The sequence below is a fragment of the Hippocampus zosterae genome, chromosome 10, assembly GCF_025434085.1.
Source record: "Hippocampus zosterae strain Florida chromosome 10, ASM2543408v3, whole genome shotgun sequence".
Lineage (NCBI taxonomy): Eukaryota > Metazoa > Chordata > Actinopteri > Syngnathiformes > Syngnathidae > Hippocampus > Hippocampus zosterae.
Window position 1 is genome coordinate 17,661,962 of NC_067460.1, and position 23,476 is coordinate 17,685,437.

The 23,476-nt window shown below is 43.2% G+C and overlaps 1 protein-coding gene across 9 annotated transcripts in view; it reads left to right on the top strand.

Annotated features, from left to right (window-relative positions):
* The window catches only part of mecom (MDS1 and EVI1 complex locus), a 123,500-nt gene that overhangs the window by 80,606 nt on the left and 19,418 nt on the right, over positions 1-23,476 (top strand). For 8 of the 9 annotated variants that reach the window (XM_052077362.1, XM_052077363.1, XM_052077366.1 and 5 more), the window contains exon 3: positions 17,950-18,084. In XM_052077362.1, coding sequence (XP_051933322.1) covers positions 17,950-18,084 — 135 coding nt within the window. Of the gene's footprint in view, positions 1-16,030; positions 16,912-17,949; positions 18,085-23,476 lie in introns of those variants that run through there. The other variant, XM_052077370.1, reaches the window with a different exon arrangement.

Sequence of the window (23,476 nt, forward strand, 5' to 3'; positions counted from 1 at the left end):
TGCGTAATGGTTATTCGATTTTAGTTAATTTTATTTCTGTTTTTTAATGACTAGATTAAATATTCGATATTTGATTCATGAAAAATCATTTTATATGGATTTGATGGGGTGATCACCCCATCCCCTCCAATTAAATTCCATGTCATGTTGTCTCTTTATTTCTTACTAATTCAATGTGTTTGTGGGTTTTCTCCTGCGTGACCACTGACAAGCTTTTACGGTAAAGAGTTAGAGAAGCTGAAAGGATGCGTATGTGTGAAAGAGACAGAAAGAACACCCAGATTTTGGTGCCCTCGTTGTGTGAATACATTAATTCATTTACCACTTCATGGCTGCCAAACGCAAATATTTACTTCTGTAGATATTTAATATTTATGATGCCGAAAGCAAATATTGGCTTGAGGATTGAGTGATATAGAGAGGTCAAACTCTGGGCTTGGCCAGAGAGGGCAAAAGCGGGGAGTGTGTGTGTGTGTGTGTGTGTGTGCGTGCACTATCTGAGAGAGTCAATCCACATCACAGAGGTGGCTGCACATTGCTCTATTTGCTCAGAAACACTAATGCAAATAGAACACGGTTTAGCAAAGAATGTACAAAAATCATACATTCATGAGCTTACATCTTGACTCCTCTGCTGGAAAATACAGCTGTACTGATGATAAGGGTGTTCAAGTGCATTTGGGACAAACGCGAATGGATTTGCCCTTTGCCTTGACACGTGTGGACACAGATTCAGGATTGTATGCACACACTGATCCACATCTTTGTATGTCCGTGGCTTTGGAATATACGTTCCAGGAAGGTGATCCATTGGTGGTGGACAGCTTTACGGGCCGGATCAGCTCAGATAAGATATTGTTTCCTTCGGACAGATCTCCCTCACCACCAATTCCGGCTCAAGAGCTCCATGACTAAATGGGGCATACCTAATCTCTTTTGAAGTGACACCCAATAGAAGCGTCCCCGAATTGTAATATCAAGTTTGCTTGACAAGATCTACTTTCAGATAAGGTTGCATGCAGCTTTTGTGAGGAAATAGCAGTTTGCACTGACAAACATTCAGAGCGTTGGACAAGATGACAATACGAATGACCTGAGTTAACCTCGGAGTTTCATAGAAAACGGCGCACATATCTACAGAGGGTGATGAATTGGCATCCACAAGAAGAACAAACTTGGAGAGATCCACAGATTCTATTCAAGCAACTACCTTGTCACCTTAGTCATCTCAAATACAAAGCAATCAGCTTTTTCTTATCGCCCCCATTTCTCCCTTTTATCATTTCTACCTTATGATCTATTTTTCTTTTTGCCTTTCTTTCCTTGACCTTTGATAAGTTATTGTGCAGGTGTGTACAACGCATACAAACCGAGGAACTCAATGAAACGTCAATGAGTCATTTGTTCTCTTCTGGATATAAGCAGAAGAAGAAAACGCCTTTTATGGCAGAGTGATAAAAAGTTTTTCAGTGAATAAAATGCAAAAGATGAGAGAAAATCCTGGAGCCACATTTGAAAGTGATGCACCTTCAGTTCACACCAATAAGAAGCAAGAACGTAAATTCAGATAGGTGTCGAGGTAAAATCTGTTTTTTTTCTTCAATTTCATTTTGAAGGAAACAAATCTGCGCCCAAATGTTGATTTGTAAACACCACTGACTGCATGTCATTTCAAAGGGCACTTTCATTATTTCGTCAATTTGGCTGGCATTCATGGTGACACAACCCATGGCACAAATAGCAAAGTAATTGAGAACCGACCAAACCTGTCAACCTGGCACTCCAAGGACTCCTCTTATAAAAGTCAACTTGGTCAAAATAGATGTTTAAAAATAACCTCATGTAGAACACCTGCATTTTTTTCAAACACTGAGTTTATATCAATAATGTTTTTCAAGTCCTTTATTCAAAAGCCGTATCGTCAAGGGCATGTCTTGGATTTTTTAAAAAAAATTATATATATATATATATATATATATATATATATATATATATATATATATATTATTTTTTTAAGTTGAGATGATTTTTTTAACCCATTTTGGGGACAAAAGCATTTTGTGCTTGTTAAAAAAAAAAGGATAACCCAGACGTATTTGTGGCTATTCTGTACTTGATACTAAAGTGGGTAATCTTTTGTACCTCTGGTTATATCTGAGGAGGACAGAATTTTTCCAGACTCCGAAGAGCAATAAAGGCACGAGACTGATGAACACTGACAAAACGCATCTAAATGTGCCAATTGCCTTTAGTGAATGTAAATACGGGCCCATTTTGTGATAATTAGTAAACCAAAATTTGTGCTGTCAAGGCAAGAAGGCCAAGGCCACGTTCATTGTGGTGCGGTGAAATTAAACGTCTGTGTGGGAATGAGTGGATTGGGGTAGCTGGTAACGCTCCCTCTCTTCTTTTGTTGACTAAACCATTTGATGCCATTGAAACAAAGCAGGACTGAATGAATTCGAGAGCAGAGCTGATTGCCAGTGTGAAGGTGCAGAGCAGCGTGATGCAATGTGAGATAGCAGCTGGATAAGGGCTCTGTGTGGGTGTGTATTCGTGTGTGCCAGTGTGTGCAAAGAAATGGCTAAATTCCCCTTAATCGCATCAGCTAGCCAGCCTATTACAAATCTCTTTCTTTCAAAAGCTGTCACTCATCCCGCACCCGCTTGTCCATCTATACGCGCCCGTCCTTTCATTTGACCATAAAGTGCAATGGGAGGCGGTGGCGTGAGGTGGGGATGTTTTGAAGCTGTTGACAGTTCCGCACCTGTGAGTAGAAGACAGTTGGTAACCTTATCTTTTTGGCTTTGTGCGTGGACCTTTTCTTTGGCACTGGATATGAACAAATTGTGCATTATGTTTGGGCGGAGGCCATGGGGATTTTGGGGAAGGAAGTTCACAATCCCTAACTCTGCACTGCAGTAGCCTGAGACAACAGATGAAGAGTGATTTCATGTGTAAGAGTGCTTCCCTCTCACTGACAATGCTAATGAAGTGTGTGCACCTTTTGTTTGACAGGCCCCTCATACAAGACCAAGGGCTCTGAGGACTCCAACAGCATGCTTGTGCACCTCTTTTCAGTGTCTGGTTAAGAACACATTTAAAAGTGTATGCTCCCAATTCCTCTTTAGTCAATTCCTTACGGATATTTCTTACACACTTTCAAGGCACGGCGATTCTCACTTCTCGGCTTCTGGCACACCCACACCCGCGTAACCGGTGAAAACTCGCACAACCACCCAACAGGTGTGACCCGTTGAATTCTGAAGAAAAATTAAAAGCAGCCAGGAGAATATGTGTGCTCAATATTTAGGATATCTGGTCCATCTTTCAGTCATCCTTTTTCTGGAGCACTTTTCCTGTTGATGTTCGTGGAAGTCAAAGGTTATACTAGACTCTGGATTGGTTGCCAGTCAACTTCAAGGCACATACTGTCTAGAGACAGAACCATTAACACTCCCATTCACACTGTAACAGAGCGTAAACTGAACCCAAGGGCTTCCATCAAACTTGGCCGAATGTACAGCCACATTATGGCTGACACTGTCATGCATATTTAAAAAAAAAAAAGCCTTTTTAATAAGTTTCCAGGCAGCACAGTGGTCGACTGGTTCGCACGTCTGCCTCACAGTGCAGAGGCGCAGACTTCAATTCTTGCTTCGGCCCTAGCCTTCCTATGTGGAGTTTGCATGTTCTCCCCGTGCCTGCGTGTTTTTTTTTCAGAGTACTCCGGTTTCCTGCCACATTCTAAAAAGATGCATGGCAGGCTGATACAACGCTCTAAATTGTCCCTAGGTGTGAGTGTGAGCGCCGATGGTTGTTAGTCTGTGTGCCCTGCGATTGGCTGGCAACCAGTTCAGTGTGTACCCCACCTACTGTCCAAAGGCAGCTGAGAGAGGCTCCAGCACACCCCGCGACCCTCGTGAGGATCAAGCGGATTAGAAAATGGATGGATAATAAGTTTCCCAGTGTGACAAAGGGTGGTCATGACCACCCGGGCCAACACTTTCCTCCACCCCTGCATGACATGTTCACCGTTTACTTCAATCAATTTTCCAGTGACTTGGGTGTGTACATTGGAGGATTACGCTTACACAAAGTCATCTGGACCCATGTCCACTCTCTTGCCTGAAGTGAGATACAGCGATGTGCATGTGTCTGTTTTGTAGGAAGGCTGGGGGCAATGGATTAGTCAGTGTGGGAAGATCAGAAGAGACAGATATCCCTGTTTCCATGTATCCTATTAGGAAGACTCCTGTTTCCAATTATAACTGGCTGTAATGATAACAAAATGTGACGGCGGCGAGACAATTGTATCACTACTAAATCCTCGTTTCGTGCCTGAGTGGTACTTGGGCTGAGCGACATGGCTCAAAAATGAACTGGAGGAGCAAACTTTGTGGGTATTTTTTTCCAAGGACTTTCACACACTGTCATGGATGAAGACAAACAGGGTCAAGCCAAGATAACAAACGCATGAGTCCAAATTAAGTTTTATACACAAATAACAGTACTAAATCAAGTTACCTCGCTGTTTTCGTATTGCAAATATGCATTACTTTTATCAGCATGACTGCCAAAGTCCTCATTGTGTTTCTTCATGGGGTTGGAGAAGCTACTGAGAAACGTCCAGGACCACAGCTCAACCTATTTTATTTTATTTTACTGTCTCGCTCACCCCGGCGTGACCCAAACACGCGGACAGTGAATCGACTGTGCTTGCTGGACATTTGGGGAAGGAATGGCGGCTCCAAACCAAACTTCAGCCGTGCCAGGCTTGAAGAGGAAGGAGGAGCCTCATTTTTGAGGAAATCCTCAGAGAATCCAAATAACAGGGCCGTCCCACTTGGGGCCCGCTGTCATCCCAGTGATCGATGATGGAAGTCTCAGATGCCAGCACCAACTGGCCACCGATAAACAAAGAGGGTCAAATATAGAGATACAAGTGGGGTCATCTGTGCAACGGTTGGAATGACAGATTGCTCGACCGAGGGATAGATCAGAGAAGATCGTGAGGGAGAGAGGTGGAAAAACATGCAGATTGTAGGTTGTCTGTCTATTTGATTTGAAAAAGCAGACATGTCTTGCTGTTTTATTTCATCTGCAACATGTCCAAAATTTGCCTGCATTGAGACAGCACTACATTTTAGTGATTGCAGCTTCCGCGGCTGTGGCCACAGGAATTCAACTCTGCCTCTTTCCACTGGTCTCCATTGCATAGGCTAGTTCCCATTCAGGTCTTCTCTTCCAGATATCTCTCTCTCTCTTTGTCTATTCTAATATGAATATTTAATATCTGGATGCATCTATCTATATCTATCTATCTATCTATCTATCTATCTATCTATCTATCTATCTATCTATCTATCTATCTATCTATCTATCTATCTATCTATCTATCTATCTATCTATCTATCTATCTATCTATCTATCCATCCATCCATCCATCCATCCATCCATCCATCCATCCATCCATCCATCCATCCATCCATCCATCCATCCATCCATCCATCCATCCATCCATCCATCCACCCACCCATCGATCCATCCATCCATCCATCCATCCATCAGTACCTGGTTTTGCCATGATAAAAATAAGTATGCCTGCGTTGAGCTGAGTCGATTCTGTGTAACTTAATCAGCTCTCTTTACCAGGCATTTAAAAATGTAAATTTCAACCAGCCGGGGTGTAGCGATAAATACAGTTTTCAGTACAAAAAAGTATCGATGGAAAAGGCAAAGAAACAAACGGATCCATCGTTGTTATGTGCCATAAATTTCAATAAGTATTTTTGTCCTACTTCATTTTCTCTGAAAGACCACTTCAGGGACTTAATTGTTCTCTCGAGGGTTGACCAGAGCAGCCAATAAAGACAGCTGCTTTACTCACCATGTTCCCTACAAAGATTTCAATCAGCTGTGCGCTTGCCAATAACTACTCACGATTGTATCCAGAGACTACTTCCCTCCCAGGTCATTAAATAGAGACGCTCTGTCTTCTGTCTTGCATTTTTTAAAAGACACTGAAGCATTTCAGTATCAACTTTGACGTCAACATGACATGCTCAGAGCATGACTATGAGATGTTTTGCTGTAAATGGGGAAAGTCATGATTGGAAACTGGAATGAAACAACCTCCTCCCAGTGTGTGATTGCAGTTGGGGTGGCTGGAATCTGATGTGCACAGATGTCTTCTCATGCAGTCTCGGAGAAGTTTACGTTTATGTTTTACCGTCAAGTCATTTTTCTCAGAGGTCCAGACAGAGCCAATTAATAGGCAGGAAATGAGTCACGTCCCCGCCGCAAGTGGGGTTGATGTCTAGAGGAAGTGATCGCGAATGACCAACTGAGGAAGAGGAATGACTGATCTGGGAGTGTGTGCATGCATACATTATTCTCTCCCTATATGATCTGTTCCTTTCTGCGATGTGATATTGTTTTCATTTAATCGTGAATAATGAAGCTTTTATGAGGCTCACACACTTCAGGTCCAAAGTGAGTCCAAAAAATATACTGTAGTTTTCCTGCAAGTGTGTCTTTTTAAGTCAACATTCACAGACGACACATTTTCTTGCAGCGACTCTATTTGTGGATCCATGTTCTGCATAGAAAACTTTGATTTGGATCCCCCAATGGGACGCGGTGAATGAATCTGTAGTCCCCAGTTTGCTACACTTTATTCACTTCACGCACAACTTTATAGCGATGATATTCAAATTTATATAATTAAAAAAAAAAGACTTGTGTGACACATTGCTGTTCTCAGCGGCAATGGATTTCTGTTGCTTTTTTTTTTGTTTGTTTGGATGTTTGGTGTTTTTTTGCTCATTACTTTTTTTACATGCATTTTGCAGTTTAAAGATTGCGATCCCCCTTTTTTTTCTAAATTTGCATTCTCTTACTGAAAGCTCACTGCCAACACCAAGTAAGGTGTTTAGCGTTACGGGGAAGAATGCTGCTCAGGTGAGATATTGTACGCTTGTACACCTGTGTTTTTGTTTCTTTGTGCATGTTTTATTCCTACTGTTGGTGGGGATAATTTGGTCTAATTTGGTCGTCATTTGGTCTGCTGCATAAAAACAAAAAGACCTCACTCCTATGGGCAGGCTACCTTTTGTCGGTAGGAGGAGGAGGGGTGGTGATGATTTGGTTAGGGAGGGGGAGCGAAACGACTTTTTGGGCTCCCTTACCATCACTCCTCCAGAGTACTTTATATCAGGGTCGGTGTAGTTAACTAGTGGCAGGCGTTCAGATGGGTCGCGCTGCAACTTCAAACAGACAGCATTATGGCTGCGCACGTGCACAGGATATTGCATTGTAAGGCCACTGCACGGGGCTGCATTACAGAGAGGAGGTTTTGTATCAAGTCCATTAGAGCCCTAAACCAGTCCTAATGAAGCTGTTTCCTTTACAAACTGGATAGTTCATGGGAAACCGGGTCTAGATTTTAATAAGCCTTCTTCCGATCCCTGCTAATACACTTGATTTTTTTTTTAAACGGTGTATTCAAGGTAGTGAGCAGGCGACTCGTGGTCTCACAAAGTACCTCCCTTAGAAAAGTTAATTACGCATGATTAATGGAGCGCTTTCCTTGCAATGATATCTGTGACAGCACAAAGCTGTCGTAAGGCTTGTCAGGCCCAATTCGAGCTGAATAAGTATTTATGTGATCGCATGTGATGGGGCTCCTCTCAGCAGCACCAGCCCTCATCAATCAAGCCCTGCTGCACGCAGTAGTGGGAAATTGGTCTATCAGCGTGGCTGCCTCACCCCCCCCCCCTCCACCCCCCACAACCCCAAAACCGCCACTACCACCTCAGCCATGCACCTCCCTCCCTCCCCATTCAATCAGGCCTGGGGCTACAATGCTTCTTTAGCTCTTACTTCTGACCAACGCAGAGGTCACGGGGGAAAGTGGGAGCCAGAGCCGAACCCATCCATTACAGCTCTTGTTTCTCTCAGTGGCAGCCGGACGGCGGGATTCTATTAAGAGCTTCGTCTATTCAGCACTGAGATTACACCAGGGCCCTCTCTCAGGACACACCGCACCACCAGCCCCCGAGCCTTCGCCAAACCCTATACCTAGCCTGGGGGCCATAGGAACTCGCCCCCATACTAGACCCCCTCCCCGCCCGCCCAACAGCAGTGGTGTTTTTCTACAGTCATAATGAGAAAGCCCTACAGAGAGCATGAGACCGAAAGACAGGGCAAGGAGTCTGGAGAGGAATGAAAGCAGACAGTTTAACCTGAACCTGATCTTGTTCGGGATGTGGACACCCTCCCGGTCTGCTTGCCTGCATAGCATTTGGCATTGAGCCTCTGTCACACTGACACACAGCCAAAAGGAATTAACACTCACATGCACTAAAGAAAATCTTCCTCTCAAAGTGAAGATGAAATGCTTCAGCAACGGTGCAAAGGGATGGAGCCCATCTCCACTTTTATAAACACACTTCCAAGAGGATCATCACAGTCACGACTACACCGCAACTACGCAATAAACACGTCCCAACGCCATATCAAATCGTCACTCAGGCAAGGTTTAAGAAGCCCGTTTGTCTCGACTAGGCCAGGAAGGACTCTTCAATGAATTCATATGCACCGTCACATAAGAGTGTGAATGGAGGGGAGTGCTGCCAAGGTCATGGCCCTGCTTGGACAGATGGGGGGTCTTTCCGTCAAGGCGGAGGAGAGAGACGGGGCTTCTGTCAAACAAACAGAAATTTAAGCCCCTTCCTTCTATCGTGATGTCCACTTTGTGTACATACTCCCTTGAGCTTGGTTATGAACAAGCTTTCTGTCATATAAACAAGTGCAGCTAAGGCATTCATCAGGGATAGAGAGGTACGGGTGTGAAAAAGAATGTGAATGTTCTCTCCCCCGAGTAGACCCCGCTGTCAAGTCATTGTATGAGGAGAAATACGTCATAAGAATTGGAACATCTAGAAAGAAAAGGGCTGGGCAGCTGTGTTGAATGTAGAGGTGCAGCAAGACAGCGATTCCCAACCAGAGACGTAGATTTGGTCAACTTTCCACAAGACTTGAGAGTGTGTCTGTGTTTAGAAGGCTATATTTTAGGTTAGTTCCACTTTAGTCCACGGGTGCAGGATGGGTCTGAGATTGCGGTTCTCTCGTGCTTCCATATCAGACTCATCCAACCGTGTCTTTATTGACATTGTTTTGTGCACTGGGGCCTTCTCCAAATTGTCCCCACGATGTTTCAAGGAAAGAAAATATCATGGTAAGATGTTAATTATATCAAGTTTTGATGTTCTGGCCCAATCGCCGTTCGATTTAATTGAGAGTGAAGCATTCCTTTCAAGACTTTTAGGCTCTGAAGGTCAAGTGTCAAAGATTTGTCAAAGATGCTTGAGTTTAGATACTCAGAGTGGGTCAGCAAGTGAGGATCGCTCTCACAGTGCTTTGTTGCTCCATTTGGAATTTGCAGTCTGAACACGAGTTAACAGGATTGGAATGCTTCTTCAGGGGCAGCGCAATCAGCACCGACTTCCTCCGATTCAGAAACCATAAGCTTTGCTCTGCGCCTCTTTTGTTACAGCCGAGTAGTGCTGACAGCATAGAGGAAGCAGCCATCTGATGGTCAGAGATGATCAACGAGGATAAACACCATGTCCAGGCAGGGATCGAAAGAAATGGAACAAACTTAGTTGTGACTAATGTGTCTGTGTGTTAACATGTGCTCGTGTCATCTGTTCTCCCACATCTGTGGTGAGAGTCGGGTGAAGGACACTCGGTAGTTGCTGCTCTGTAGGGTCAGTCATCTCCGGCTGCACGCCTGATACTTTTGTCTTTGTTAAATGTTGTGTGACAATGAGATTTTCCAAAGGGCCATCTAGATAAAGAACTGCACGTAGAGAAAGAGAGAGAGAGAAAGAGTGGAGGAGGGAGGGGGATTTGGATAAGAGCTGAGATGGTCTGGTCATAGTCCAGCGGCTGTTCATCTGTGCCTCAGCACTCGACATATCTGCTCTCTGGCTCCGAAGAACTCACACACACTCTTTCATCATTTTCGTCGTCACACGCACATGCAATGACACCAACTCATCATATTACACATACACACACACACACACACACACATACATAGAGCTCCATTCCATCACCACGGTTCCAGATCCACCATCGATCCTCTAGCCTCACCAACCCCACGGCAGACACCTGCAGGTGATTGATCCCCAAATCAGTCTCACACAATGCCAGTGCAGTAAAAACCATAACAACCCATCATAAAAGCTGATTTATCTCCAGCGGGGCCTCAGCCACACGGTTAGAATATTAACCCAAAAGTGTACAACACCTGAATGATTGATCTGGAATTGAATAAACCCGACAAGCACCAATGCTCGAATTTGATGGGCCTATTACTGAAATGTGTCATGTAGAATTCTATTATGTTTGAATGGAGACGGTAGCTGGCGTACCTTGAAAATCATCACTTTTCAGGAGAGCCCCAAAACAATACGCTCGTTCAACCGATAACATTTCATTGGCAAAGAGAGGATGGCATTTTCAACATTTTGGATTGGTCAATAATTTGTAATATCCACGCACGTGGACAGATCAATAGTTCAGATTTGTGAAAAAATATTACATTTACCAAATAGTGACAAAGGAGTCTTCCGGCCCGACGGCAGCAATATACAACTTCAATGGATGAGCATTTTCATGTACCGGTAATCTAATTATGTACAGTATCATAAATCCAGAAAAAATGTGTCATCCATTGCAGATTTTCAGCAGAATTGCATTTTAGTGTCAAAAGAACACTGTTGACTTGCATGCAAAACAATACAGAAACATTTTCCAGCCGCAATAAGACGCAAGTACGCTTTTTATTTATTCATGAATTGATTTTTCAAATAAGGGATAGCACGCCATTCTCACAGTGCAGAGGTGCAGGGTTCAATTCCGGGTCCGGCCCTCCCATGTAAAGTTGGCATGTTTTCCCTGTGCCTGCGTAATTTTCTCTAGGTATGCCGGTTTGCTCCCACATTCTAAAAACATGGATGGCAGCTTAATGGAACACTCTCAATTGTTCCTAAGTGTGAGTGTGAGCACGGAAGGTCATTCGTCTATGTGTGCCCTGTAATTGACTGGCAACCAGTTCAGGGTGTACTGCCCGAAGACAGCTGGGATTGGCTTCAGCACGCAATGGATGTATGGCTAGATTTTTCAAGCAATCTTTTTTAAGATTCATATTTGAGTGATATTAAATTGTGGTAAGCTAGAACAAAGGTTTATCAGGAGAAACATGGATGAAAATTGCTGTATTTTAGTGTGATTCAGACACAACATAGTAGAGAGTTGTGATTAGAGTTTTCTTCATTTAAAGCAATTTTTAAAAAAAGCTTAACATCAAGAAAACACTTAAAAGAAAATGAAATGATCAGAGGAGAGTAAACACATCAAATCACCTTGATGCCTTTGTTAAGTGCTCTTGTAGGAAAGATTGAAAGGCGAGTGCTGCTCTAAGTGTTGGAGTGTTAGTCACGGTGCGCAGCAGTGCTTCAGGTTAAATATAATTCCAGCCTAACTCAGGGCTGCTTTGATGCTACTGAAAACCAGTGAAGCCTTTAATGGGAGTCACTCAGTGTCGCTATGTTACCGTTACTGATTTGTTGTTTTCTCTGGTAATTCAGACTTTAATCATCGCACTTACAGCTCAGCTACTGACCTGAGCTGCCAAACAGGTCTAGTACACCCTGGTCTCACATTCTCTCGTTTTCCACTTACATTGTTGAACACTTTCTCAGTTTACAGCTTCATTCACTTAAAAATTAAAAAGAAAAAAAAATACTCCATCGCTTTTGTTAGGTTATGACTTTCTCTTTAGTATGGTAATATAACGGCCCTTTGAAAAATCTTGTTTAATTCAGCTGTAGAGAAAATGCTGAAAGTCTCAGAACAACTTTTAAAATAAAAAAAAAACATTATCGGCTTCACTATTAGAAATTCAAAGATTTAGCTTTGAATTATACGATAGCTCCTACACTTAGCAGACGAGGAAGTGTTGTCTTTCTGCCGTCACAGTGAGCAAGTCCGACATCTCAACCTGATATCCGCCAACATTAAATATTAGCCTTCCAATTGGACACGCCACAGCAAAAGCTAATTATCTCAGTATTCCATCTGCAGAAGGACTTAAAACGTTAGACTGGTGATAAAGGTAATGAACGTGTGACACTTGCTCTCGCTTGATCTGAAGTGCCGTGTTCAATTCCATCATGCGTTACCTCCACAGCGTAAAAATGGTCTTTTAAAGATGATATCTATGAGCGTTTTAGAGCCAATTTGTTCACCCTGCAGCGAAAGGCAACATTCTCTAATTACCTAGAACGCCCCCCACCCCTCTCGCAACAGGCCTGAGTGAGGCTGTTTAAGTTTCCAGTCTATTCTGTTCAGGTCGGAGCCGTGTGCCCGTTCGATTTATGTCTGAAAAAGCTAGCCTTTGCCCTTTGTGGAATTTTATCACATCCCAAAGCCTACACACAGTGCGGGCCTGTATGCAAACTCTCCACAGAGGAAGTGTTCGTAATTACTCGATAGCTTGAAATACTTTATGTACACCATTGGCATACCACCATTGCCATGTGCCTCAGCTTCATTTTCAGACGTTTTGGCTTCGCAATTTGCCTACCTGCGCAAATAATCGAAGCCTCTCGTCTTTTTACACACACAGACAATTTAACTTTAAATTGAGGTGACAATCTTATGTTATTGTATCATGATAAACATTATCGGAAAAGTATCTCTTCTCTGCAGTTATTCACTCTCCCAAGCTTCATATATAGTTTTATGAATCTGAATTTGCAGGTATCGTACAATATTTTATGAATCACTAAAACAATATGCTTTGAGACGTAGGTCTTGCTATACTTAACCCACTCATAATGTCAGAACTTGAATCAAAAGCACACTTTTCCAGGTCGGTGTGACGGTCACCAATCAACAATCCCTGGCAAGTGTGAAGTACTGTGAAGTGAAGTGGATGAGGGTGTTGTTGACTGCGGACCCTCTCTGGGCTGGCCTGTTCTCTGGGCTGCTGGCATTCCCTGTAGAAGCGACCCATCAAAACATTATAAATATCTATCTATCCATCCAAATTAAAGCTAGCTGGTTAATTTTTTTAACATAGCTAGCTTTAGCCTTATAGGCCTTGTAGCTAGCTAGTTGTCTAGCTAGCCAGCTGGCTAGCTATAAGGCCTCAGAGCCTCGGATTCGAGCCCGGGTGACAAAGATTTTGCTTTGGTGCCCTCCAGGTGAATGCTGAAAGTTAAAAATGTTATTTTCCAGGGCTGCTGTCAGTCAGCATTTTTCCCTGCTCGTACCATCCCTGTCTGTGTGTCTGTCTTTTTTTTTTTTGTCTGTTTGACTCTCTAAATAAATGAGAGCCTTATACTTTGTGTCACGGAACAGCTGAACTGAATATGAATGTTGTCTTTATTTAATGGACAAAAACAAATCAGTCTGACCTCTTGCTCTAGTGCTAAACTGATGTTTAAATGTAATGATAAGGAAATGGACATTTTGGCCGATAGACTCTGGCGCAGAGCTCTGAAAGGCAAAACAAACAGCGTGAACACAAAACATCCAGGTGCTAATTCAGCAAACATGTCAGTCCTATTTCTCCGAGGCCACAGAATTTGTCCGAAAATCATCCCTACTCGCTCTTTCTGCCGGAATGCCTGACTGACCCCCGGCAAATGAAAATAATCCACAGTAATTAGAAGTGGGCTGCTCTGGTCCTGAGAGCCCCCGGGAGGCCGGGTAAACATGGCGGAGGGGCCAGTGGAAGGGGAAGGGGGTGAGCTGACCTTGTCCACATAAAGCAGTGATTTATGAAGTGCAGGGCACAGCAGCAGGGCTTCTGTCTTCTGCTGCAGAACCAAATTACTGAGGTGGAGATTAACACGCTGCTCACGACAGGCCTATTTCCAGGCCCAGCGAATTTTTGGTATTTACATTTTCCACTGTCATTTCCTCCACTCTGTCTTAATGGTAATTGGTATGGACCAATTGGACACAGGGTCTATCTAGAGCAGTAGGATTATTCCGCTGTACACTAATCTTGGGTCAAGGATTTTTAGGTTAGAGGTAAAGTTGACGTGTCTTGTTTTAAGATTTCTGTATCAGCGGCTTTTCATCCCACCTCTGGGAGGTCTTCCCAATGAATGGCGGATCATTTAATGTTGATTTGGCTGCAACGTCGACTTTCTCTCCTTTTCCTAATGGTGCCCTCCTATGATGGAATGTGCCACACAGGCCTCTGCTCTGTCTCCATGTAGCCCCCTCAGCTGCAGCGTGGAGCTGTCTGTACGGCTGGAGTGGCTGCAACCCACACGGGAATCCCCCCCTCTTCAGTCCTATTATGACTTACAAAAAGCCAGAGCCCAGCAGCAAAAGTCCAAATCTGCTGCGTCAAAAACATTAAAGAAAATCATATGATCAATGAAGCTGCACCTCAACTCAATTCAAAAGAAGACATTTCACCATCAACCTTCATGCATGAATATTTTTTCCCCATGTCTGAACTCTTAAAACAAACAAGAATGCTGCGAGACAATTTCACAGTGCCCGAAAGCCGCAGCATTAAACATGATTTGAACACTTATGAGATTAGAAATAGGTATGAACATAAGTTAAGATATCCTTTATTTGTCCCACACTGGGACAAAATGCTGTGTTCTATGTAGTTGGAAGAAAATACAGCCTGAATTTTGCCTGTGTTGGTTTTGTAATATGTTGACAAACAGCTTTCCACAAGGGCAAAATCTTTACCTCAAAGCCATATCAAATAATTCTCATCGAGCAGATCAATTTCCTCCATGCACATCACAATATGGTTCAAATGCTATGCGCATTGCAATTCTTTCCAGGTTTGTTAACACTGTTTGAACAAACTGTCACCCATCTTTACACAGCTGTTTCAAGCATTTTAGAGGAGCACGTTCATGGCATTATCCATTCAGGTCCATACAGTTGAATTTCAAGGGAAAGTTACTTTGAATCATGAACCGGATTATAATTGAATTACCGCAATAATTTAAGACTAAACACTGAGTTTTATAGTTAGTTCACATCTTTCATTGAGTTTGAAATGCCATTCTGCAGTCCAATGTTCCATTCTGAGCAATTGGAAGTTCACTTCAGTAGAGCACGCCATCTCCTGGTGTGGGAAAGTAACGACACGTGTACCGATGTCGTCGGCATTCGGGGGTCCTGCTACACTGTTGCCCACGTTTACCCCCCACAAATCGGGAGCGTGCGTCGTTCCTTTTCTACACAGATTCAGAATGCTGGATCAGATGCGAAAAAGGCTACGAAGCCTTCTCAGATTACTTGTATTTCATAAACAATGCATCATAAAACAAATCCCTCATCCTGACAGGAAGAAAATAGAACAGCTCATTCGGCTTGAGCTTTCCCAATTTATGGCTAAATTAAAAGGGCTTCCAACAATGGACAAGTCGAGGAGAGGCAGGAAATCAATGACCGGGCGGACCGGGGTCTCTGCTGGGTTCTCAGGGAGCGCAAAACGATGGGAATCGGTGGCGGGGTCCTGCCTTATTTACACATGATTTTTCCTGTCCTTCCTGCACATTTGCTCCGCGATTTGCCAAAACAATGGCTATTATCTCGGATGGAAGGTCAATGTCACAGAGTTGAGGCATTATCCATCATCATCTGCTCTCATCAGCCAAGGCTGCAGAACCTCCTCAGCTTTATGAGCTGCTTAATAAACTCGGCTCACTGACAACAGTCGTCTCTCTTTATTCTTTGTACTTTCGAGATTCAAAAGGCACGTCCCCACCTGTCTTTTGTACAATCACACTAATTCTTGAATGAGCTTCTTGCGTGACACAAGCCTCCGCAGGTGTGCTGACGCGCTTTGCGCCACATTCCGAATAATTAAAAAAAAAAAACTAAGTTAACGAAAGCCGACAAAATAATCGTTAGGTCACCATTGTCATGAAACGCCTCAAGAAGTGACATCGAGTGTTGTGGACAAGTTTGGAGAAGATATGAACAATGGCTCCCTTTGAAGCTTCTGTTGGTTCATTAAAGTGTGCCGGGCCAGTTTATCCCTTTAGAAGCCCCATCTCGACCTGTCTCTGACCCTGTTCAACCTTTGCGACCCAGGGCCCCCGTCACTTTACAATTTACTGCGGAGAGGAGCTGCTTCCGCCGGACAGTTGCCCAGAATGGGGCCGTAAGGATGGATGTCGCTTTTGCGTAAAACAAGGAGAAAGAGAAAGAGAGAGAGAGAGCGAGAGAGAAAGAGAGAGAGAGAGATCCACAGAAGAAAAGAAGAACTTTTAAAACGCTGCCTTTATCTTATAATTGATACATTACAATAAGAGGAGGAGGTGGGTGTGTGTCTGCGGGAGGCGGGGGGAGGGGGGGACACCTGGGTGCGTCGGGACAGGAGGAGTGACAAGAGAGGAGCAGACGAGTCGCGCACAGTGAAAAGTTGGAAGCAAGTTGATGTACCGGAGGGAATTGCAGCCGGGGACGTCTCCGGGGGCCACCGCGAAACAGAAGGGAGATGCACCAGTCAGACGGGTCCGTGAAGGCAACGCGGTGATGAGAGGACTGGAGTTGAGAAAGCACGCGGTGTGTGGCGGGCAGTGAAGTGTGCGCGCACCCGAGAGGAGTCAGTCGTACACTCAACCGGCGTCTTGGAGAGCCTGATAAAAAAAAAAAAAACGAAAAAAAAACTTTTGCCGTATATTTTTGGTGACAATTAAAATGGACGGGGCTGATTACATGAAAAATTATAACCAAAATAGAATCCCAAGATAGAGCGATCTTTGAAGCGGAGTTCCATCACTTTTGCTCACTTCACCAACCGCACTTTCGTGAACGGCACGCCGACATCAACAGTCAACGGTAAGAAGAAACCGACTTAAACGAAAAAAAAAAATATATATATGTATATATAAAAATATATATTAAAATGTATTTATATTTTTAGTGTGTTTAGTGTTAGAGAGTTTATTGTTGCTGTCAGGGCGAATTCAATCCGACTTAAATTGTTCAAGACGTGAAAACAATGCTGGGGCACCAGACAAAAGGACTCACTCAACCCTAAAAATATATCCTTCTTTTATGTTAACACATTTTCGTGTCGTGGATAGTGTTGTTGTTGTTTTGTTTTCATCCTGCTTGGATCCAAACATGTGTGAATGATTTCAAATGTTTTATGCTTCGAGGAAGGAAGCGAGAAACAAAAATAAATAATTCATTTTCGTTAAACGGCATTACAATGTGCATGCTGAACACGGTGTCCACGTTTTGTTGTATTCTTTCATGTTCAAAATATTTTTCATTGTTGATTTTTATAATGCATAATTTCCTTTTCGTGTCAAGAAATTCACGAGCCAAGCGTCAGAGGGCCGACCTAACTGTTGTTCCTTGAGTTTAAATTGCTGCTGTTAATTGATGTGTCCTTCGTTAAAGATGTTGTGTAAGCTTTAAAAAATCAGCTCTTTTTTAAAAATCCCTTTTGTGTCTCTAAATCAATGAATCCGTTGTATGTTTCATAACTGTGGCTGGCTATTATTTTTCCCTACCCACATAATAATAATAATAATTATTATTATTATTTTTAGCATAGACCCATATTCATATCTCTGCATGTGCAATGAATCGATAAATATATTTTCCAAGGACTCAACAAATCGATAGTTTTATTGTTAACCACACATTTTATTTGCTGACTGTCATATATGCACTTGTTGCCCCCCCCCCCCCCCACACTCCTCCCACCATTGTTTAGATGTTGAAAATATTTCAAAATAGGTCTTTGGCGTGGATGTCAATTTCCACAGTGACCCCCAAATTAGAGCCTTATTTCTCAGTGCAAGGTATGGTTGGTACACAGTCACCTGGACTGATATTGATCTCTACTTGTCTCTGTCTCCTCAGATCTTGGATGGGTCAGGCCATGTGAAATATTGTGTTGATGCCAGTAAGCCAGATATCGGGAGCTGGCTGAAGTACATCCAGTTTGCCCCCACTGCCAAGCAGCATAACCTGACAGCCTGCCAGATCGATGATCAGGTAAGTGGAGACACATGCAGCTTATTCTGGAGAAATGCACACTAGATTCTGATGAGAAATGGGCAGGGGGGCTTGGGGGGGTTATTTTGAATTCCCAAATGATGATTGTGCCCATCGATGTATCCCACCAAGGATGAAGTACAATTGTAATCACGCGGCATTTTTAGCATCTTTTTCAACCGTCGGATGAAAGTCTCGCTGTATTTTCAACTCTCCGTCCTGCTTGCTGTTGTTGTCTTAAAAGGTGTTATTGTGATTCAAGTCAGATAGTCCCATGTGCGACTGCGTGGCCCACCCTGCTCTCACTTCTCTCACACACGCACGCACACAATGCGGTGTACTGCAGACACTCTACGTTATCAGCATGTGTTTTCATTCTGTAATTGTGTGCTGGCTTCTGCCGTGCGAGGACCACAGGGCAGGATCAGAGGCGGCCTGTCGAGATGATATTTCCCCACACTTCCCTGTCACGCTGGCGATATAAACTCTTAGATATGTCAGGAATGTCACCGTCTTTTGCTGCTCACCTGGCTGTGGCCAGAGGTGCGTGCTGCCCACATGGGGGTCTGTTCACCTCACTAATCCCACTCAGTCATTCTTTCATAGAGGGTGGTGGACAAGAGACTAAACTTTACTTGACACGCGTGTAGCACATTCCGTGGCATGACCCGTGCAAAAAAAAAAAGAAATTTAAGCCCCATGCCTGTCATTACCTCTCAGTGAGGAGTCACGAAAAAGAGGGGAAAATTGTCTGTAAGGAAAGGATGAACAGATGATCACAAAATGAGTCAGGGTGTTATGAAAAAGTCATAGGCCACCTTTTCACAACAGTGGTTTTGATGGCAAAAATGTAAATACGAATCCCGATGCAGGAAGCAAGATTACGCTAAAAATACATTTATTTTATTTTATTTTTTACATAACTGTGTTGAGCCCATTGAAGTTTAGTGGTCTGGATCAAGATGTGGATTTTGAAACGTTGCACTCTTCAGAATTCTAATGATGGCGCCCACCTCTGCTCCAAGAACCAAGAAAAATGCAAACAAACAAATCTCTCAGATTTTTTTTTCTTTGCTGTGGCTGTGTTGAAGATCATCTCTGGTCATTTGAGCAATGGGAATGGTGGATCGAAACCTCCGCAGAGCCCTGTAACAAAATTCAAAGGAAAGGGATGCGTCAGGTATCCTTGGCATAATGGAGCCTTTAGGTGAACAACTGAAAAGGACTTTCCTGAACAAATCAGCGACTCCTCTGTCACCCCTCTTCTCACTTTTCTTAAGAGGATAAGTATCCCTCGAGGTCACCCCCCCCCCCCCCCGTTCTCTTGAAAGACACCAAACGTCTGGAATCACTTGGCCTCCGTGTTTTCAAAGTGACAGGGAGACAAACAAGCAGAGAGAACCGTGCGCGAGGTGTGACTTGCTGTCAACACGGTGGTTCTGCTCTAGTGCTTGTGTAAGGTTCCGACAGGTCTCGGACATGGCTGTGATGAGGTGATTGTTAACTATTACACACTGTCACAGTGCAGTACAATGTGCCGTCTTTAAGCCTTCCGGCCAGCATTGATGTTTTTGAAAACACACTGTAGCCGCTCACAATGCCTGTCTGTGTGCTCAAATTGAATAGACTAAATGTGGGGTGGTCTTGCAAAGCCCCTGTCATTTTTTTTTTTTTTGCTACCGCGTGCGCTCATGAGGGCTTTTTGATTGTGCTTTTTCAGTCTCTGTTCACACATTCCGGTTTGAGTGCGTGTGCAAAGTGTGGCTCGTTGCATCTGTGGCAATGCGCACGTGTGCCGGTGTATCCGAGCAGCCACGTTAAGACTGCAAAGAGTTCATTCGGGGCTGAAAACGGGAACTTGTGCCTTACCTGAGTCCAACAGGTTTTTTTTTTACAACCGCAGAGAAGTGCTGAGTATGAAGTCAGCTTGAAAACACACGCACACATGCTCCACCAGACAAAACAGAGTGGGCTCCCTCAAGTGTAAACTGCAGCAAAACCTCTTCTGAGAAGTGGATTTAAAGCAATCCAGTGCAGTACTTTTAACGGAGATGATTTGCCGCGTGATTTATATGACGGCGATGTCATACAACCTCAGCAATTTCCAGGTGTGTTGGTCATTATGGCTCACTCGTAAGCTCCAATTCAGCCCTTGCAATGTGAAAGTAAAACTGGCCTCCATCCTCTTATTTCTGACCCAGTTCTGTTTACCATAAAACTTTATGAGCAAATCTCAGAGGGGGCGAGTGTGTGAGTGAGGAAGGAATGAGTAAGGAGAGAAGGGGAAATAGCGTGTTTTGTCTCGTTGGAGAAACTGTTGCCCCCCCCCCCTCTCATTCACACTCTTCACTTCATTCTATAAAGAATCGGTTGTGTTAAATCCTCTTCGAGGACTTTGAAAAACATTCTATTTCATCACCATTAGGTACACTCGAAAATTCTACAGCATAAGATGATGAGCTAAACAAAACTTACCTGTGCAAAATATTGTGTACAATTTCAGAGAAAAATAAATGCAACAATTGTAGTTTTATAACTAAGGTGAAATGGCAAGCATTCTGAGAATCAAGGTTCGTGAATCCTGTCTCAGACCTAATGATGAAATTACAAATGTTTTACAATCGTGCCCACCCCTAATTAAGGAGGCAATTTGACCATTGAATGTGGAAACATTTATTAATTTTCAAAATTGGTCTTTTTTTTTGGGCTGTCACTTTTAAAGCGCTTTTCTGCCTCGGGTACTCAAAGCGTTTTACACTGATACCTCATTCAACAACTGATGACGCAGAATCAGAAGCAACTGGGGGCTGCGGGATTCAGTGTCTTGCTCAAGGACACTTTGACATGGTCGCAATGGCCAAGGATCGAACCACCAACCTCTGGAAACTATTTTGGAATCGTAATTGGAATTGAACAGAGATGAGTTAGCCACTGAATTCTGAAGTTGACTCAATATTATCGTCACACCACATAAACGACTACTGGAGACAATCATCTTTTTTTTCTCCACAAAATAGAAAGATTCTTTAACTTTTACAGTAACAGCAACAATGCAAATTAATCTTTATCATTAACCTTTCACATACTGTGTGCGTTCAGTGACAGCCCTTTTCCATTCCACCCCGTAATGCTGGCACTCTCTTGATGTTCCCGTTGCTTTGCTGATGCATCGAACAAGGCAGTCTGCAGAAAAACTCCCCAACCATTGTGGTTTGTCATTAAAATAATGTGGGTAATTAGCGCTTAAAAAGCCCGTGCCGCTGTCCTCGCTCCACAGACAGAACTGGGTGGCAAGTGGATTATTAATGTAATTATCATCATCCGCCTTGTTGAAGAACATTTCACAAGACACTACAAAGACATATAAATGTCAGTGTGTACTCTCTGGCCAACATGGGTGCTTTCCTTCAGCCCATCTCACACCTAGTCTTTTACGTTTGGCATCAAAAGAACAGAACACATCCCTTTCTCTGGCAGGCTTAGAAAAGTAGGCCCGGTTTTCCGACTTGCTTGCAATGTACACGTGTCGTAAAATTACTGTCATGTGCTTGCTCCTTGCCAGTTATTTAGGATGATGGGAATTTTTTTCCATCTATATGTAGCCTGCGATTGACTGGCAACCAACCAATCGCATATTACATATGTAATATGTAGTCATTGATAATTCTCAAATAAAAAAAATACTATAGGAATGAGGCAGGAAATCTGTTCCCTACCTTCAACCAACTAGAGACTCATACACTGAACATTTGTTCTGTGTGGACAACAAAGTAAACAGCTTGCTGCCTTATTCTGAGCAATCTTTCTTGACAGCGCTGCTACCCGAAAGTTTTATTTTGTAGCTTCCAATAGCAGACTGCAATTGCATTTCCAAACATCAAACCTGTTCATCTACTTTGATGGGGCAAGATGCTGAAATATCACGTTGCTATCTTTTTATCTTTGCCGTTTTGGGTGAGGTATGGAAGTGAGCAGCATAATACCAATTAAAATGCTTGAAATTCTTGTGGGCCCAAAACAGATCACAGCAAGTCTTTTTTTGTCATATAATAGTACCTCTTCATTGCATTAGTGTCCCCCCCAAATAATAATAATATTCATAATAATAAAAATAATAATATCAAAATTGTAAATTTGGTGCTTCTAAACGTTGCTGTTCAAGATGTCAAAATTGCTCGTCGTTTCGACTGTGCGCATCCAGACCAGCATTCATTTGCATTTGTGACCTTTTACAACATGAAAGCTCTGCCTAATAGCTCGCCAATCAATTGAGCGCAAAGGAGTCACCAGGGTGTGAACTGAGAGAACGTGCTAATAACCTGGCTAAGAAGTAATGGTTTCAGGGAAACCAGTTGGATCATGTACTTGTGGTTTTGTGCCCTTTGATGGGGAAAGAAGCTTCGCAGAAGGATCAGATAAATGGTATGCCATTCTAATAAGTACGTGGATTTAATCAAAGCTTCTGGTATTTGAAGAAAAATATTAACACATCAGAATGGGAGTGTATGGTGTAAATCAGCCATGTCCAAAGTCCGGCCCGCGGGCCAAATCCGGCCCACGGTCGAATTTCATCCGGCCCTCGGCCCCCGTCATAAAATCAGTGCCGTCTGGCCTGCAGGTTGGGCGCAATGGAACACGTGTTGCATTGACTGAGGTCTCGTAGACTGGGGAGTGATGTTTCATAGAGTACTGCTTCCCTCTAGTGGCTAAATGAGTAATAGCATTCACTAAATGAGTAATAGCATTTAGACACTAGAGGGCATCACTCACGAGTTAACAAGATATCACTCCGTGTTTATATTGACTGATATGTCATATTTCAAATTCCTGTTTCAAATGAACCAAAATAAATTCTTAAGATTGTTGAAATTAAAATAAAAATGGAAATGTGAAACAGACTGACTTACTAAAATTTGTTGAACAATATTGTTGTTCAATGTAAAGAATGTCAGCCAAGGTCGGCCCCCCGACATTTTACCACATAAAATCTGGCCCCCTTGGCAAAAAGTTTGGACACCCCTGGTGTAAATGGCTGCCATAATGCTTTGCTGGGTCTTTGTCACTGTGAACTCCACCACCCCAGTTATCTAATCTCTACAATAACCTGCTAATTTAAACCAGTGGCAGTCAATGATTGTGTGTGCGTGTGTGTGTGTGTGTGTGTGTGCGCGGGCGTGTGGTTTTGATCTGCTACTGATGACCCTTTAGATCAAACAGTGGGTCTTCTGTTCTGCACTGAGCCTTTGCTTGTTTGTTTGTGTGTGTGAGGGTTTTGCTGTTTGTCTGTGGTGGCCAACAGGGAAGAGGTGGAGCCGTGAGGGGAATTCCTCAAGTGTGCCTCTGCTTGTGCCTGTGGAAATACTTTTACTGCCACACTACCACAAAATTCAGA